Source organism: Mus caroli, unplaced genomic scaffold (assembly GCF_978045245.1).
Source record: "Mus caroli unplaced genomic scaffold, Mus_caroli_1 scaffold_4, whole genome shotgun sequence".
Classification (NCBI taxonomy): domain Eukaryota; kingdom Metazoa; phylum Chordata; class Mammalia; order Rodentia; family Muridae; genus Mus; species Mus caroli.
In genome coordinates, this window is record NW_028227259.1 from 21330399 (window position 1) to 21349624 (window position 19226).

Sequence of the window (19226 nt, forward strand, 5' to 3'; positions counted from 1 at the left end):
CATAGCTCCCTACTCAGCCATGTTCAATGCTGCTCTGTTCACAATAGCTAAGATGTGGAAAACGTACATGTCCTTCAACTGAAGAATGTATATAGCTTAAATACTTATGAAATACTAAAGCAATTTAGAAATTTTCCAGATATAGTTTTGACTCAAAGATCTTCTGCATTGTCCAAAATAAAATTAATTATGTTCATGGAAACTGCACTTTTTTTCAGAACGTGGATAATCTGCACTAAATAATGCTGTAGAGTGTGTGCTGAGTGTTGAGAGAGGACAAAGGTGAGGCTGGAGAGATGGCTCAGCCATTAAAGGCTAGGCTCACAACCAAAAATATAATAAGAGAGAGGACCAAGATGTAAAAATATTTTCAATTCACCAACTCACTGTACTTAAATCGACCCCAAGTAGGTCAATCTGTTCTCTGTTGAACATGGCCCACAGAATTAACTAAGCAAGGCTCACAAGCCTCACAGAGACTGAAGCGACAATAACAAACTGGCTCTGAATGCCACCTATCCCAAATCTCTCTTAACTATATTTATACCATTGACTGATGGTACTAACTGCCACTAACTACATTTTAGAGTGTGGGGTCCAGATATTATAATCAGTTTATTTACTCTTTCATTTTGTAATTCAAATTTTAATGGCTGTCCTGTTCAAGACATTGTTTTACATTCTATGAATGTAACAAATATAAATATGTATAAATAAATATTAAAATGTAACAGATGTTATATTCTATGAATATAACAAATGACCAGTATTTGTAATAAATAACTTTAACAACACAAAGAAGTAACAAAGGCTCTAAGCTAAGTATAAGCCACAGCTATAAAGGCTCATCTAAGGGCCATGTGGTAAGTGAAAAAGAATTTGGAACCAGGTATTACCATATGCCTGTAATCAAAGCACTTCACAGGCTGGGGCTAGGAGGATCATGAGTCAAGACCAGCCTGGATTACATAGCTAGATTATATCAAAAGAAAAGAAAACGGGCACAGGGACATCACAGTTCAGTCAGAAAAGTCCCCGCTACACAAGTGTGAGAGCACGAGATTGGATTCCCAGAATGCATCAGTGTCTGTAACTCCCGTGCTGAATCCCTGAAGCTCACTGGCTAACTAGCCTAGCTGCATCAATGGAATTCAGATCCAGTGAGAAATCTTCTCTCAAAAAATAAAGGTAGATCAAAGCCAGGCTTCATCTAGCAACTGATGGGACCAGAGGCAGAGACCCACGGCTAAGCATTAGGCAGATCTTGTGGGACCCGGGAAAAGAGGGGGAAGAGGACTCTAGGAGACAGAGATGTGGAAGACACCAGGATAGCATGGCCCACAGAATCACTCAAGCAGGGCTCACAGAGGCTCACAGAGTCTGAAGCGACAGTCACAGAGCCGTGTGGGTCTGAGCTAGGTGCTCTGCATATACGTTATGTTGTAGAGTTTGGTGTCCTTCTGGGACTCCAGTTGAGATGTCTCTGACTTTTTGCCTCCCCTTGGGGCCCTTTTCCTCCGACTGGGTTGCCTCATCCCACCTTGATATGAGAGTATGTTCCTGGTCTTATTGCAATTTGCTATGCCATGTTTGGTTGGTATCCCTGGAGGAGCTATGGATCAGGGGGATGTGGGGACAGTACTGGGGGTGGACTGGTTCCAAATCCTTTTTCCCTGGGAGAGGGGAAGGCGTGGAGGGGAAACTGCAGTGGACATGAATGAGAGAAGAATACACATTTAAAAATAAAATAAGGGTAGAAAAACTAAGGAAAGACACTCAACATGGACCTCTGGCCTGCACATGCACACATACACACACAAACACACACATGCACACAAAAAACAACACAACACACATATCCACACAAAGGGGAGGGGGAAGTACTCACAAGCAATGATATTTGAAATATAGAAAACAATTCTCTTCCTAACTCTCTTAATTTCCATTGAAGCTCGGCATTGCCACACTGTGCTACATTAGTTTGTAGCATTGTTGTTGTTGCTGCTGTTGTTGTTGCTGCTGCTGTTGTTGTTCAATACAGCTGCCTAAACATGACCTGAACAACAGTAACATCAATAGACATGCTAACATGTATGGAGGACAGCTCAGGAGACCTCAACCCTACACAGAGAACTACAAGCAGCTAAGGAAAGCTGAGAGCGAGAAGGATAGTTTCCTCCATGGAAGAGCACAGCAGTTGGCTATCCAAATGGTCAGCGCACGTGTGTGTGTGTGTGTGTGTGTGTGTGTGTGTGTGTGTGTGTGAGCGTGCGCGCTCACGTGCGTGCGTGTGTGCGTGTGTGTAGCATTATGGATACTAACAGTTTATATTTATGTATTTCAGAAATGTATTTAATATGTATGCAAATATGTAATGAAAATATACATTAGAGAAATAGAAAGAAATCAAGAATTTGAGTGAGAGCAAAGGAGATAGATGAAATGTAGGGTTTGGACAGATGAAAGAGAAGGGGAATAGGACACACACACATATTAAACTGACTAGAACAGAAAGTTTCAGTGTGTGGCACACGTGGTCTGGACACTGGAGGTGGGAGCACAATGTTATTTTCCCAATGATTCAAAGTCAATACACACTCTGGTATTTCCCATGTTAGCCTAGTCCTTCATCTGGCTTCTGTCGCTGCTCTTGTCACTACTCAAAGACAGCATTGACTTGTCATCCTGCAGTGTGATGTTTCCTTCTGGCCTATTTGCAATGGAAGCCTTCCTGCAAATGTGCACAAAAATTCAATTTCTCAATATTTTCTCACAGCTAAATCTACCTTATCTCAGATGGGTCTGCTTAACGGGGAGGATGGGTTGGACAGGAAGCGGAAGTGGGATTTGCTGCTCTCGAAAGTAAAAATTTGAAAGCTCTGACAAACATTAGAAACAGGTTTTTTTTTTTAAAATAAAATGTGTAACCTTTTCCCTTTTGTCTTTCTCTCTTTAAGCTGCCTGTCTTGTCCTTGGCTGTATGATTTTCCCTGATGGCTGGGATTCAGATGAAGTAAAACGGATGTGCGGAGAGAAGACAGACAAGTACACTCTTGGGGCCTGCTCGGTCCGCTGGGCGTACATCCTGGCTATCATCGGAATCTTAGACGCCCTGATCCTCTCGTTTCTAGCGTTTGTGCTTGGGAACCGACAAGACAGCTTGATGGCAGAGGAACTGAAAGCAGAAAACAAAGGTAAGATTACTCAAGGAGCTCTTATTGGATGACTCAAGCACAAAAAATAATCCAAAACAGAATAAAGCAGCCGCTCTCTCCCTCTTGCCCTGCAAGTCCCCCTTTTCCTGCATTCTCATGTGCACGTCTGTTAATGCTCTGGATTCTAAGACTCCTCCGCAGGTTCAAGATGCTTGCAAGACTTAAGTATAGCATTACAATTTCATCTTTCTGTGCCTCCTTATCTTCCTGGGACTCTCTAAATCCACTGTGACTGTTTAAGTAGTTTTCCTTCTCTAATGCCTTAACTGTCAGGAGTTAATGACTAAGAGGCAACATTGGGGGAGGGGTATCCATTGGATTGAATGGAATGTGGGTATGGCTATTCTTCCAGCATGAAATAAATGCCTGTGAAACCATCACAATCATGCAACTCAAGCTCATGTGGGAGAAGGGATTTCCACCCCAAGTAGCTTTGGAGATTATAGGTGCACCCCAATTGGCTGGAATTTTCAATGTGTTATCTGGGTAACCAACTCCTTAGATTTCCTTTCAAAAGGAAAATTTCTACTGAACTACAAGGAAACTTTGAGAAAGAACAGGACACTGGTTGTTGATTAATACCTAAGTATAATAGAATAGGTGACTAAGAGTTAGTTTGTCATTATTCAAGGTGAATCTTGTAATTTTTCTTCCACACTCCTACACCTGTTCTTTAAGGTAGAGATTTAATGCCAAGAATTTGTTATAGCCTTAGATTTGTGCAATGAATTTAATCCTTATATTATAGGGTTGGGAATTTCTTGGTGATGGTGGTAGTAGAGGTTGATTTTTGAGATAGTGTCTCTCTCTGTAGCTCAGATTGACCTCAAACTCTTGAGCCTTCTCTCCTGATGCTGCCTCCTGAGTCCTCAAACTGCAGGCACTGTCCACCATGCCTGGCCCTCCCTGTTATCTTCAATCTTTATGCTTTGCATTTATATTATTACCCTCAGCTGAGGGGCTCCTCCTAGCCTTTTGCTCCTAAGAAGGAGCTAGATCCATCCTTGAATTATAAAGTTTAGATACTGCTTCAGGTAGGTGCTAATTTGAAGCATTCCTTGGTATTTTTAACATATATATATATTCCTGTATGTGGACATCTTGTGTGATGACCTTATAGCCAACTTCACAAGTGACCATCACTGTCCATTCTTGGAAAGCAGGAACATGAAAAGGCAAATGGAGTGGCTGAGAGGACAGCAGACACCCAGGGATTCTCTCCCTCTAACTTGCAAGCACACCATTCATCAATTTAGTTAATCCCATCAAGAATTTTCTAAGCACAAAAATAACTCACGGGGAATGCAGCTAAAATTTCCAAAACACAAAACTACCTTTCCCTCAGGGTTCACCTTTCTAGATTTAAAAAAACACTCAATATAAAAATAACAGTTATAGTTGTGTTTGTGTTAAGATTTAATACTTTTGTGCATTCATTAATCTATTTTTATAAACTTAATTATTTTTAAAAAGCTTGCAAATAAATAAAAATATTACACACCCAAATTAGCCAGACCCAAAGTCTATACAGCTTAGTGAACTCATATACAGTTAGAATTACCAACCTAGAAGCTGTGACATTTCAAATTAGAGTTTACACATTTAGTATTGAATATATGTTTTGTATTTATCTACCACTAAAAACATCCATATAAAATCAGGACTAGGAAAAATAGCTGTGTATTCTTTTTCATAACTTGCATCTACTACCTGTCTTCAGTACTTCCTCATTCCTTTATATTACGTTTTGTTTCATATGTACATATTAGTCATGCACTCCTTGATTCAACGCTCTGCTTGGAGCTCTCGTCTGTCTCTGTGGTCTGTTGGATATACTCTGTTTTCTGTCTTCTTCCCTTCATATTAACTGGTGAGGATTGCTCAGATTTGCCTAACCACCTTTCTGGAGGAATGAGTTGAAGACTGCTTTGTTTTGCACACATGCGAATCCTTGCAGCCTCTGAGATGGCCTGTGATGGGACAGAATGTTACTTGGTCCCTTTAATGTTAAAAGTTATACTGAAAACTGACTTCCCTGATCTTCTTTGATCACACATACAAGAGAATTCAGAAAAATACAGTTAAAGTCAGTAGCAGGTCATCTGCCGCATCAGAGCAAGCCAAAGAAGCCTCGAAAGCATCAGAGTGTGCAGTGAAACATTTCAGCCTCCCAATCCAAACGCCTTAATCCGAGACTCTGAAAAGATAAAACCAGCTTTGCTCTGCTCACTTGCCGGGCCCTTGTACATTAGAGTCTCTATAAATCGGGTCAAGATTCCTAAGCCTTTTATGAAATTTAACCAAACCTACGTATTTCTGAGAAACGACCCAAGATTTACTGTTGCTATACAAATCAGTCTTTGTTGTTTGGTATTATTTAATAATTTGTTCAAGCTTGAAACTTCTGAACTCAGATTATTTGAGACCAATCAATGATTCTACATATGATATGCATGAGCCTAATTTGCAGTTATGAAACCGGTTACTTATTAATAGGCATACTTACAATTGCATGGATGTGTTAATATCACTGTTGAGTAATTAAAATATTTTCCAGTGTTAATTTTTACTAATAAAGCTACCAAAAAGTCTCTTGGGGGACAAATCTTTGTTTGGTATACATTGTAATACATTGAAATCCATGGTAATACATTGATAAGGTGAAAGATGTAGTGCTGGCTCAGTATTTTAGAAGAATTTACCCCAGGATGTTTTCTGGTAAGGATTCCGGTGGTACTATATGTGAAGCCATGTCTCGGAAGAGTAAAGAATTTATGCGTTCCTATATTAATATCACTGCACATTGTAATGTCTATAGTCTTTCAGCTTTATAGCCCACCAGTCATATCAACATGCATCTTAGAAGTAGCAGACGCATAACAAGGAACAAGATACGATCATAAGACAGACCACTAAGGACCATATCTTCTTTAGGAGCCTCTGTAATTAGCTCTACGACATAACTCTACAACACATCCCTGCTTCACGTGGGAGAGTCATCACATAAATCCGGTTTTCTATGTATCATTATGGCAAGAATATTGCTTAAATTCATGAATCCTTCTTAGCAGCCATCCTAATGGGATAAAACCAAATCACTGCACATCAATTGAAGAAGCTATCAGGGGAAGGAACTTGGCTTAGTTGTTGACCATATTCTACTCATGATCTCAAGATAAAAGGGAATGTGACAAGCTACTGAATCATAAATTGATCATCACAAACACGCTATTCCATGAGGAAACAAGGAGGGGTATGTAACTAAAAGCCCCCTTAGTAGTCAGCTCCAGAGCATTTGCCCCAGGCCCACTTCAGCAAATCCTCCAGGATTTCTTTAGGCTTTTCTTTCCCAAGAGCACAAATGTCACATGAAAGATACCTCACCTAGAACAGATTGTAAACTGTGGAATGGAAAAACTGAAAGCAGAGACATGTTTTTATTCCCTCAGTCAAACGAAAGTAACCAGCTTTCAGAATCTCCACTTTAGCCTGAAATCCACAGAGACATTCTACGGAAAATCACAGCTTGAAAGACCCAAGTGCTCTAACAGAGGGCTTTGCAATGAAGCTCAGTGGAAGTAACAGGATAATTTTTAATGAGAAAAAAGAAAAAAAAAGGAAATTCCTCTGAAAAACAAAAAGTAAGAATTGTTTAAATCCAGTGAACCATGTACCTGATTTAGGTCAAAACAAAAAACAAAACAAACAATAAAACCAGCCCCTCCTTCCTGTTCTGACCTGGAGGACACAGGCCTGCAGGCTATGTGGTCCCTGGCACAGGGATGACAGTGCTAGGCAGGTGTTTTTCCTTTTGTGAGTGTATCAGCATGCTTTCTAAAGGAGCCAACAGCAGTCAGCGGTTAACCTTGATATGCTGTTTAATTGCATATTTTAACACACTGAACTGTGAAGTCAATTTAATTATGTAAAATTAAAGTTTCACCCAGTTAAAAAGGATTTGAAATGAAAGCTTCAATTTCAATTTCTTTCATTAACTGTGAAAGGATAAATAATTACATTTTTCAGAGCTCCTATGCCACAAATATTTCTTTCCTTGTCAGACATCACTTATAAAAGAGGTCTGTTTCTACATGTGTGTGTGGTCACTTATCAGATAATTGGGTCCTCTCATGAGTAGCTTTAAAGTCACTTTGTCTTTAAGCACTTAAATAGCAAATGAGGACACTTGATCCAGACGTGACTCGAGCTACTATTTATTTATTAAATGGTGTAAGCACTTTTTAATGCTGTAATAGGGGAGCGAGAGTGAATTCACCTTACTTACCTAATTGAGAAATCGCTTCGGAATTTTGACTTCAGAGTGAGTGGCAATGTGGTATGGTGGAGTAGAAGAACCTGCACGTGGCTTCAGGCTGCCCAACACTAGCTGAGATCAACACCTTAATAACCCCACATTAGCCTTCCTAGTCTGTAAAATGCAGGGCTTAAACAAATAGTCTCTAAGGACTGGGAGATCTGAGGGTGGTGAGGGTTCTTAGCCCTCACAGCCGTGAATAAGCACCTTACTTTCTGGAGCTTATTGGCATGCAAGAGGGTCTAGGAAAAGGAACTCAGTGGTCATGGGGGATGAGGCTGTGGGATACCTTGAGTCTTCTTTTCTCTTTCTTGCCTGTGTTCTCCCTATGTTCCACTCACCACTAGCCGGCTCATCCATACCCCCAAGAGCAGAGTGAGTCAGAGTTAACAGACTGGTTCGTAACAGTTGCACCTCCATGCCTAGATTCTGACACTATGTGGTAAGCATGTGGGAACCAGAATAGTGACTCGAGTATCAGGACAGATACTCTGTCTCTGATCTCAATGTCAGCAGATGTCTTTGGTCCAGTCCCTGAGCATCTCAGAGGCTGAGACTCATCTCATTAAAAGTGGAATGGCAGTACCCAGTCTACCTCTTACACTGACTAAAAGAGTTGAACCAAAGCTTGTGGGTGGGATCACTTAATCAACAAGTGGGCTGGGATAAGCTGTAGTCTGACTAAATATTTGCCATGTGAAATCTGATTTGATCTTTGAAATAACAGAGTGAAGTAGTTATCATCACCCTAGCTCTTCATAGCCCAAACTGTGGTACAAAGAGGTTAAAGATATTGTCTAAATGTTCACAACTAGAAAAGAATAGATTTCACTCATTTAACTCACAATTTCAAGTCCTGTCTTTGGTCCAGCATCATGTAATCCATTCCTAAGAGATAACTTTGCTTCCAGCCCTGTACAAACAGTGAAGTTTAGTTTTGTTTCCATTGGTTGCTTTTAGAAAAAAAAATCTATATAATCAGAAGTTCAATACACTTGAGAATAGCTTATAAAATCCATGCTGCTACTTTGCTATAAAATTTTATTAAAGACCTAGTGAAGTAAGATCAGGGAACTTAGGAGGAACGCATCTTCAACTGCTTTGAACAAAAACTTGAAAGAGGCCACAGTGAAGGGTCTGTTTCCTGGTGGAAGCCACAGTCCTTGATGCCTTCAAAGACTCCTAGAATGGACCTGAATAGAAACTGTGTATATCCCGGTCCTTTTTCAGAGGAGCTAAAACTATGCAAGACACCAAGGCAGAGATGAGAGATCTTTGTGGGGCCAGCTGCCCTGCACCCCACTACTTCTGATTGTTCTCCTGTCAGGTGTTTGTACCATTAGGTTTCACCCTTTATGTCACAGACACTTGTCAAGGGTCCCTCCCAACCTCCTGCCTGCTGGATCCCACAGTCCCCTTTTAACACTTACCGTGTGTGGTGCACATTTGAAACTCTGACTTGATTGGGATCCTATGGATAACTTTACCTAATTCCCCTGCCTATGGCCCTTCCAGCTCAGACTCCTTTGCTGGTTTCCCCCTTCTTCATCTCTCACTGAGGTATCTGTTACTGCACTTATTTCCTGCTGTCCTCATTTGGCACCATAGCTTTTAAGGCACATTTGTATCCTTACGACTCCAGGTTTAACTCCCCTACATTCCTCTTCAATGCAGTCTGATCCCACACATCCAATTCCCTACTTAAATATATGACTATCATTTCATATCTAACATTTCTGTAACTGAGTTCCTTATACATCCAACAAAACCTCCTCCCCTCCTGGTCTTCCTTATCTCAGCTTAGAGCACTCATCCTTCCAAATGCTCAGCCCCAAACTTGGAACCATCCCACTTCTTCCTTTCACGACTTAAGCCTAATCATCAAAAAACAGACAAATCCTACAGCTGTAGTTGCACCTGTAAAATGGAGCACACACACACACACACACACATACACATACACACACACACACACACTTTACTGCCATGCCTGCTGCTACCCTGGTCCATACACTATCATTCTGGCTCCTAGAAACCCTGTCCTCTTGCAGTCTAACCTCAGAGCGTCTAATATGATGCAGTTACTGGCAATGACCGCACTGTTCACTGTGTGAGGACTCCTGGTGACTTGGAGATCTCACTCTGGAAAAGCAAAAGTCCTTTACCATGTTCCACAAGGCTCTGCACGCTTCCTCCATCTTTGTGGTCCGTTCTTTCCTTGACACAGGCTTTATTCTCCTTCCCTGCTCTTCAGACATTTAGGGCCAGTCTCTGCTTTTGTTGTTCCTTCTTACTGAGCTGTTCTCCTCCAAAACCATAATGCTTGTTCCCTCCCTCTCTTAGGATTTGCCCAAATCACCTTTGTGATGAGCACACTGCCTCGTCTTAATTCTTTTCTGTCTCCCAGAGAAGACACAGGTTTTTCTCTTTTGCTTGTTATTGCATCCTTAGCATTTGAATAATGTCTGGTATATGTAAACTCTCAATGTCTACGTGTCAAATAAGTGAATTGCTGAAGGAACTCCAGCCCTCTTCTCATAATATTGTTGTTCTGTGGTTGCCCAGATCCTAAACATAAAAAGGTTTTGCTTTGGTGGAGCTGAAATGTGCTTCTTTATAAACTCTATCCACTTCCACTCCTTCTTCTACTCTTAATCACTGAGTTATTCAAAAAGTTACTGCGTTCATAATGGGTATGATAACACATGCACTAAGGTGCAGGACGTCATGGTTTTTGAGAGTCACATTGTCTTCAGTACTGTCTGCTAGCCATAAAAGTAACCAGGCATGAGCACCACCGTCAGTGGGCAGAGGGGGTGGGGAGGACAGGTGTGGTGGAAGGAGGGAGACTTGGAGAGAACAGTTAAAGGTGTGACGAGAGGAGAGCTTGGCAGGAGCCACTTACAAATGTGCAACTGGAAATTGTCTTCTTCAACTTACTGTCTAGGCTACGGGAAACTTGGAAAACATTTAAAGGTAGAACAGTGTGGTTGTTTGAATAGGTTTGGCTCCCATAGACTCCTGTGTTTAAATGCTCGGTGTACTAGGAGGAGTGGCCTTGTTAGAGGAGATGTGTCACCCTTGGAGAGGACTTTGAAGTCTCTTCCTATGCGCAAACTCTGCCCAGTACAGATGATAGGCTCCTCCTGGCTGCCTTCAGATGAAGATGTGGAATTCTCCATTCCTCCAGCATCATGTGTGTCTGCAGGCTGCCATGCTTCCCACCATAATGATAATGGGACTGAGCCAGTCCCAATTAAATGTTTTCTTTTAAAGCGTTGCTTTGGTCTGTATCTCTTCACAGCAATAAAGCCCTAACCCAAGACAGACACTATCGTCCATTCAAAAGTTATGTGTCAAAATGATTCATATACTGTGGTTTACTCTAAGAAACAGTTTTCTTTATGACCAGTACCCAACCTCCAGTTATAGAATTTTGCTGTTTTCCCAATTTGCTGACTCCCAGCTGAAGTAGTTTAAGAGTCTGAGGGAAAATCCAGAGTTGACTGAGTGGTTGACCCAAGTAATGCCATTACCAGCTCTTCTTCCAAAATAAAAATAATTTTCATCTGGTAAAAATTCATTTCAGTGATATTTTTTGGTCCTGAGATAAGGCCTGCAAAGCCAAGAATCTCTCAGAAAATATCAAACCAGTTGAAATAAAGGAAGGAACACTGAGGTTTGTTGTTTTTTTAAGAAGATGGGGTAGAAAAGGAGGAGAGCAGAAAAGAGGGAAGAGAGATCTTTCAGTTGCGCTAAAGCTTACCGCTTCCCCCTCCATCTCTTTCCTTCTCCCCTTTGGCATTGTGGTGCCAAGGTCTGGAAACAGTGGACATGGCTGACATTTATGAAAGAATGAATATACATATGTCTTGTATTTACTTCTAAGTTACTTATCTGTACTTGGCCCTCCGTTCTTTTGTAAGGCAAGATGTTCCATGTAGTTTCACCAGACAATTTAGCATTTGAACCCTATTAGTGATTGCTTTTCTCTTTCTAAATTTTCTGCTTTGATTGTAGCATATGACATAAATCCATTCATGAAGATAGCTGCTTTTATTTGGGACACACAATTCTAGTCTGTTTGATTTGATTTGATTTGATTTGATTACTTTTGCGACCAGCTTTTGCTGTGCATCTCAGGGCAGCAGTAAGTTGTAGTCTTTCTACTTCAGTCTGAATGTTGGGCTCGTGGGTGTGGCGTGGCTGGGCATGCCCAGCTCTAGTCTTTCAATAAATGCAGTCCTGAAGCTTCTGCCTTAATTACAACAGTTAACGCTTTTTCTATAATAAAGTACATGTTAGTTTGGTTTCTTGCTACTTGACTTTGTTTCCCGGCTAACTTCTCTTATCCATCCTGCAATCTCTGGATTTTTCTTTTCTTTATCTTTTTCTTTTTTTTTTTAGAAAAGAATATGGCATTTTATTTTTGCATATGGATGTACAGTAAATGAGTTAAACAAGATCACCGCAGGGCTCTCAAACACTGATCACTTGCAGCCTAACCCTCTGACATTAGTCCTTGCAAAGCAGCCACAGGAGTGGCTATTTGCACAGATTTGGTATTTGCTGTAGCTGTTGACATGAAGTGCTTACTGTAAAATGCCCAGTAGCTTTGGAGTATACTATTACAGTAGACACAGCTGGGCTTCAATGTTCCATCTTTGGAACAAACTATGCTTATTTACATGTCAGAACAGGTGGCTCTATCTACTTACTCGATTGTGAGTTTTAATGACTGATTTTAAGCTACACAAAATTTTCCCAGAGTTTCTAAAAGCAATAATCCTTATTGTTTATAAAAGATAATGTTGAAAAAAGGTAATGTTGCATTGGATTTTTCTTTATGTGCCCTGTACAGAGATGAGATACTTGAAGAAAAACAAGAGTTTTCACGAGTATAATTCTAGTCAAATCTCCTGTGGAGCCTCGGCTCCTCTACTCAATTTTATTTCATGTACATAAAAGTTCTGTTAGAAAAACAGATCTCTCCATTTCTATTATATATTCAATAACTCCATTATGAGGTCAAGGCACACAGAGACACATGGCCACTCATTTCATTTGCCTCTGCAAGGGAGAAACACAGATGGTCTTCTCATCCTGAACAGAGACAAACAGAAAGGGCTGTAGCAAAGAAATCTTAAGGGTACTGGCAGCAATGCGCTCTCTCTGGGAATAATACCCTAAATCTTCCCGCACCTGAAAATAAACCTGAAGGGTCCATGTCTTACACTTTGGGATCTTGAAATCAAGCAAGACATTGTGTCTTTTTACATGTTATATCCAGTGTTCACATTCCTACTTGTAGAAGTGCTGAACAAATTTTAGCACTTGTCACTTAATAAATTTACTTTAAAAAAAATTATGGAAATTGTTAATATTTCCACATACCATCTCTTTTATACAAGAAGCAATTTGTCTTTTCAATAATTGCAGAGGAAATAAACTCAATTGTAAATGGCATGGTTATTATACCGTAAGTATTTTTTGAGAGACTCATTGTTCCATTTGCCCAGGACACCTCTTTCCATCTGTTTACAATAGGTGCTGCTTATTGTTGATGGTGTAGTGTATTTCAGAAAAGGATGGATCCTGTTTTCTAATCCACTCTGCTAATCTGTCCTTTTCTTTTTTTAATTTTAATTTTTTTATTTTATTTTATTAGATATTTTCTTTATTTACATTTCAAATGCTATCCTGAAAGTTCTCTATACTCTCCCCCCGCCCTGCTCCCCTACCCACCCACTCCCACTTCTTGGTCCTGGCATTCCCCTGTACTGGGGCATATAAAGTTTGCAAGACCAAGGGGCCTCTCTTCCCAGTGATGGCCAACTAGGCCATCTTCTGCTTCATATGCAGCTAGAGACATGAACTCTGGGGGTACTGGTTAGTTCATATTGCTGTTCCACCTATCAGGTTATAGACCCCTTCAGCTCCTTGGGTGCTTTCTCTAGCTCCTCCATTGGGGCCCTGTGTTCCATCTTATAGATCACTGTGAGCATCCACTTCTGTATTTGTCAGGCACTGGCATAGCCTCACTCAAGACAGCTATATCAGGGTCCCTTCATCAAAATCTTGCTGGCATATACAATAGTGTCTGGGTTTGGTGGCTGATTATGGGATGGATCTCCAGGTGGAACAGTCTCTGGATAGTCCATCCTTTTGTCTTTGCTCCAAACTTTGTCTCTGTAACTCCTTTTATGGGTATTTTGTTCCCTATTCTAAGGAGGAATGAAGTATCCACATGTTGGTCTTCCTTCTTCTTGATTTTCTTGTGTTTTGCAAATTGTATCTTGGATATTCTAAGTTTCTGGGCTAATATCCACTTGAGTGCATATCTAGTGACTTCTTTTGTGATTGGATTACCTCACTAAGGATGATATCCTCCAGATACATCCATTTGCCCAAGACTTTCATACTGTCTTTTTCTTGGTGGATTAATAAAATATTATTTTTTAAAAGACCCTGTGGATGGATGATAGATTGGAACATTATACAACTACTCGTCCTCTTTAGATAAGTCATCTCACTTCTTGAGCTTTTATTTTAAGAGCCATAAAAATACACATTGTATTGTTTAATTCAAAGGGTAGAGAATGGCATTCAACTGGATCCCACCAAACATGGCCTATATGCAGAATGCATGGTATTGATAAACTGTGGGAGTTCAAAACTGAGTTGGGCCAGGTTTATTCTAAGACTCCTTGATGAGAACATTTAGTGCTGTGGGTACTAAGTTGTATTTCTGGAATTCAATCCAGTTCTGACACTCACAGCTTCATAAAGGTACCTTGTTGGGCCATCTCCATGTAAAAGGAGTGAATGCCCTTTACTGACAGCTGGTGTACAACCAGCATTAGTGAAAAATTATAGTATAATAAACAGAGGCTCCTTCCCAAGGACAAATAGACACAGAAGTATTCATCTTCCAGGATGTTTTTGAAAACTCAGCCTGTAGAAAAACATCAGCAAGTCTATATAAAGCAAAGGAGGAACAGTGACAAATAAGTAGGAACTGTGAGATACATTGTACAACAGAAACAAGAAAACAGATAGTGGGGCATGGGGAATCTTTACGTGAAGCATTAATTTCACAATAGACTACTTAACATTCTATCTCCATAAACTTTGCTGGAGAAAGTAAAGTTGCTTGTAACTATCAATGTAATGACTTTTTGACCACACCTTTGAAGAGAGCCCACGGTATACAGGCAGGCGTCATATCCATGCACTGCAGCGGACTTTTATTCCTGTTTCATTGTACTAACAACGGGCCTTGGATTCACTGGACTGGAAGCATAGCTTGGCCTGAGCTGATACCATCTTCATGGCCTACCTGGACCTTGGAAAATGCACTTGGAAGTGAAGAGTGAAAGCCAGCAACTCCTATGAGATGTCTGCAAAGCACTGTGCTGTCAGCATCTGCAAAGGCAAAAGTGACCGCAGAATTCAGCCAAGGCCAGGAGGGAGAGCAGCTGTGGTATGCACATCAGCAATCCCAACATCTGTTCTGACAGAGCATCTGTTGGCTTCCTGTAGAGACAACAAATGGAAAAAGCCACAGCCAGGATCACTAAAACCAGGCTCTGACCTACAGCTCTGGAAAAAGCAGGGGAGAGTCTATTCCAAAGAATATCTAAAATAACGATAGTTTGTACAAGAGAAGGGGGCAAGTACAGAAGTTCCACAAGCAAACTCCATCTCCTAGCCTGACATCTCTTCACCTGTTTTCCTACAAGCTGATGTTTTTCTAGAGGCTGGCTTTTGGCTGCCAATACACAACACTTCAGAGAATCTCTGTCAGTAAGTGAGATACAGTTTAGGGTGTTCCCAGTCTTTAGTGAATGGGACACTAAAGCACACTGTATGTGTTGATCCCTAGTAACAGATGAAGCTATCTATCTTCTCCTCTTTCATCAAAGTGCCCTAAAAGCATGAGCAGCTACCATGTTTTGGGCAGACATGGTAGATTTTAAACATCTTTCAGATGTATCATGATGAATTCAACACTCTTCTCACTTCTGTTGGGAACCAAGTTAACAGTATGTTAATGAGAAAGGTGTTGTAAAATATATTTAATAAATCCCAGCCTGGTATTTCTACCCATATTTGACCATTTATGTTCCCAGATGAAGGACACACACAGCCTTGTATTTTTCAATATGCCTTAGGCAGCACAATATCTGGACAGCTGCCTACCCCCATGCTGTTAAAATCCACTTTCATATCGATAACTCCAAGTTACTACTTCCTAAATTCTATGTTCCATCTGGGCTGCTCTCAGCTCCAACAAGGCAGCCCTCTGGGTCACATTCTCTTGGCCCTAGCCAATAGAACTCCCCTTTCTCCTCTCCTGCATGTTCTTCTCTATCCCATGGTGGGTTCTTCTTCTCTCTCCTCCTCATAGTCCCAAGCCTGGAAAACATAAACCCCACCTCCACCTATGTCTCTTCTCCCAAGCTATTGGCTACTGGCATCTTTATTTGCCAATCAAAATTAACTGGGGACAGTCTCTCAGTATCTTATATGTGGCTCTCTCATATTTGGGGCAAACAGTTTTGGAGGACCCAAAATAACAGGACAACCCATTACATTTCCCCCTTTTGTCCAGTTAAAAAGGCTCTTTTCAAGTCAGGTGGTGGTGGCGCACGCCTTTAATCCCAGCACTTGGGAGGTAGAGGCAGGCGGATTTCTGAGTTTGAGGCCAGCCTGGTCTACAAAGTGAATTCCAGGACAACCAGGGATATACAGAGAAACCCTGTCTCGAAATAACCAAAAGGAAAAAAAAGGCTCTTTTCTCTCAGATATAAATTGAACACAATTATAAAATTATGCATATTATGAAGTATGATATATGCTTATAATGTCTGGTCCATTATCTTGCCAATTTAGATAAAGTATTCTATCATCTGTCCTAACTTAAAGAGTTTACTATTCAGTACCTCAATCCTGTTTGATTTCAGCTTGTATTATGATCTAAAAAATCATCCTTCCAAATCTAGAACATCTTCAATGCTAAATAACAAGTTTAATTGTAAGACTATAATTCTCTTCAACCCCATCAGAGATTGAAATGGAATTAAATATTATCTGAATATGCAGAAAGCACAAAGACACAGCTTCCAAAACTTACAGAGATTGACAGAGACAGCTGACTGCCTGGACAGTCCCCAATATTCCTTATAACGTTGGAGCATCTATTTTGAGCTTTCTGGCCCAGAACATCTGACAGACCTTAAGTGAAGCAAGAATTTTGAAGGACTAACTTACCCTGTCTTGTCAGAGCTTAGCAGTTGACTGTCCTGTGTTCGTTTGTCCTTTTGGACAGCATTTCTGTCTGCAGATGAAATTAGGGCATGTCTTTCCCAGTGACTAGCTTACTACAATTGAAATAACTCCACATAGAGGTACTGATGTTCATTATCTTCTTCAAGTGGAATGGGGTACTGTCAAGAGCAGGTCTCTCTCATAATCAAAAGAGCTTTTAATAATGAAATGATCTTAAATGCCATATTCTATGTATCTCTGACACTTTTGAAGACCATCTATATATAGCACAACTGAATTATCAAACACTGATTATTTTTAGCGATTCACTATTTGAATAACCTTGAAAGCACTTTATTGTAATTAACTAAATTAGAATCTAACATGACCATGGGTTTCACTGTCTGACTGTTATCTTGCATTACTTAATTATCCTAAACAGTTTGTAATAGCAGCTATTAAAAGGACTGGGTCTGGTCTAAGCCTTGTATTCTTAAATGAGTTCCATAGGCACAATGCCTATCTAAGAGTAAGAAAATTGATTTTAAATTTTGTATCAATATACAAAGATTTTTACCAATAAAAACCTTAAACCTCTTTCAAAATATAAATTCTGTATCAATGTAAGAATATATAATTTTAATTCTACATCAAAATATAAGGATTTCTGCCACAGAACTCAAACCATGTAATTATTTTGGTGAATTCAATGACAATGACCAAGGAGAGCACTTGTTCCCTGATGGAAATGTGACTTCTCACAATGTTACTTATTTTCAATCCAGCTGAGAATTCCTTTGCAGTACAGCCAGACAGACAAGGAACAAAGCCAAGTCTTTAAAAATGACTAAAGACATGTCCTTCAAAAGTAGTGAAAGAGAGAGTTTCTTCCCAGACAGAAGTAGCAATAAAGACAGAAGCCCCTGAATGCAGGGGAACAATCAGTTTAGTTCATCCACAAGGCAATAAAAATTTAGTGTCAGCTTATCTAGTAGGTCTCTATGTTTTGGGTCAAAACACATCTTTATTTTTTTCACCATAAACATGTCATATAAAAGCTATATGAAACAACTATAAATAATAAAAGTTTTATTAGAAGTTAAAATAAATCCTGGGAGATTCTACCTCTTCAAAACCTATTTCTCTTTGGCTGTTTTTGGAGATATAATCTAACATGATTCTATTCTCACTAGTTAGTCCACTCAATAGCACCTACAGCAAGCTGTGTGATCGTCATTATGATTAAGATAATAATTTTTAAGTAATGAATATTACATTTCTATATGTATAACATTTATCAGGGATACTTATTTTATAATACAAATTCTGCCTGGGTATTCTTGGAACCCCAGAACTCTTCAGTCAGAAGCAAGAGGATTGAAAGTTCAAGGCCAGCCTAAGTCAATAGCAAAACCCCATCTTCAAAAAGCAATTGCTTCAATCATTCATTCTGAAGGATAGCTCTGAAATCTGTTATGATTAATGGACTTTATTTCTTATAGAACTTTTAGTTTTATAGCAAAGCTAAACAGAAACTTGAAGCGATCCCACACATTTCCTTCCCTACCACTCTGACCAGCAGTGGGCATCAGTGTGGTCCAATGTTAGAATTGAAGACCTAATGCCAACTCAAGCTAGGCATGTTTAATCAAGACTCTATGTTATTTATGTATTCCATGGGTTGACTTTTTGTTTCTTCGCTGTGGTGGGGGTTGAGGTGAATATTTTTAGGAAGTCTCTCTTAGCCTAGGTTGGCCTTGATAGAGTATGAACATGCTCAATCTACTGTATGGCTTTTGACAAATGGTATCTTCAATTTCACCCAACACATTTAACATATGTGATACAACTTATTTGAGGACTGCACTTTAAACAAAAATGCTGTAGGTTACATATAATCCTATTACGACGATGATTAAATACGTAAAGATGATGAAGCCAATGGCTGGGAGCAGACTGAGTACTTTAGAATTCCTCCGTAGAGATACCCTGGCAACCTTCCATTTTAAATGGAATCTGTTTCAAATTCCACTGCTAAATTGATGTTTGAGAAGTCGGAGCACATATTTTTTTCCTAGAAACAACTGGCACAGACAAAAGTGAGGTCCTTGTGCCCTGTTGAAACCTTATCAAGGATTGTACTGGATCTCTTGAAAGCATCTCTAACTTACAATATCATAGAAATAAGACTACTTAGCTAACCATATTAAAAAATGAGACGTTAAAAATGTACAAAAATTTACAGACAAAACTTTTACAGAAAGTTTATAGATAAAAATATAAAAGCCACACATATACCCCCCCCAAGAAAACATTTAATAATTATGGCCAGGGATATCTTTTAAACCAAACTTTCCAGGTACAAACTATAAGGCAAACATATGTATTCATTAAATCACATCAAGATAGGTGATGAAAAACAGTGA

General features: G+C 39.8%; 1 protein-coding gene across 3 annotated transcripts in view; it reads left to right on the plus strand.

The window, feature by feature from the left end:
- Window positions 1–19226, plus strand: part of Lhfpl3 (LHFPL tetraspan subfamily member 3) — a 549054-nt gene that overhangs the window by 376108 nt on the left and 153720 nt on the right. For all 3 annotated transcript variants that reach the window (XM_029476925.2, XM_021162985.3, XM_021162984.3), the window contains exon 2: window positions 2958–3194. In XM_029476925.2, coding sequence (XP_029332785.1) covers window positions 2958–3194 — 237 coding nt within the window. The remainder of the gene's footprint in view (window positions 1–2957; window positions 3195–19226) is intronic.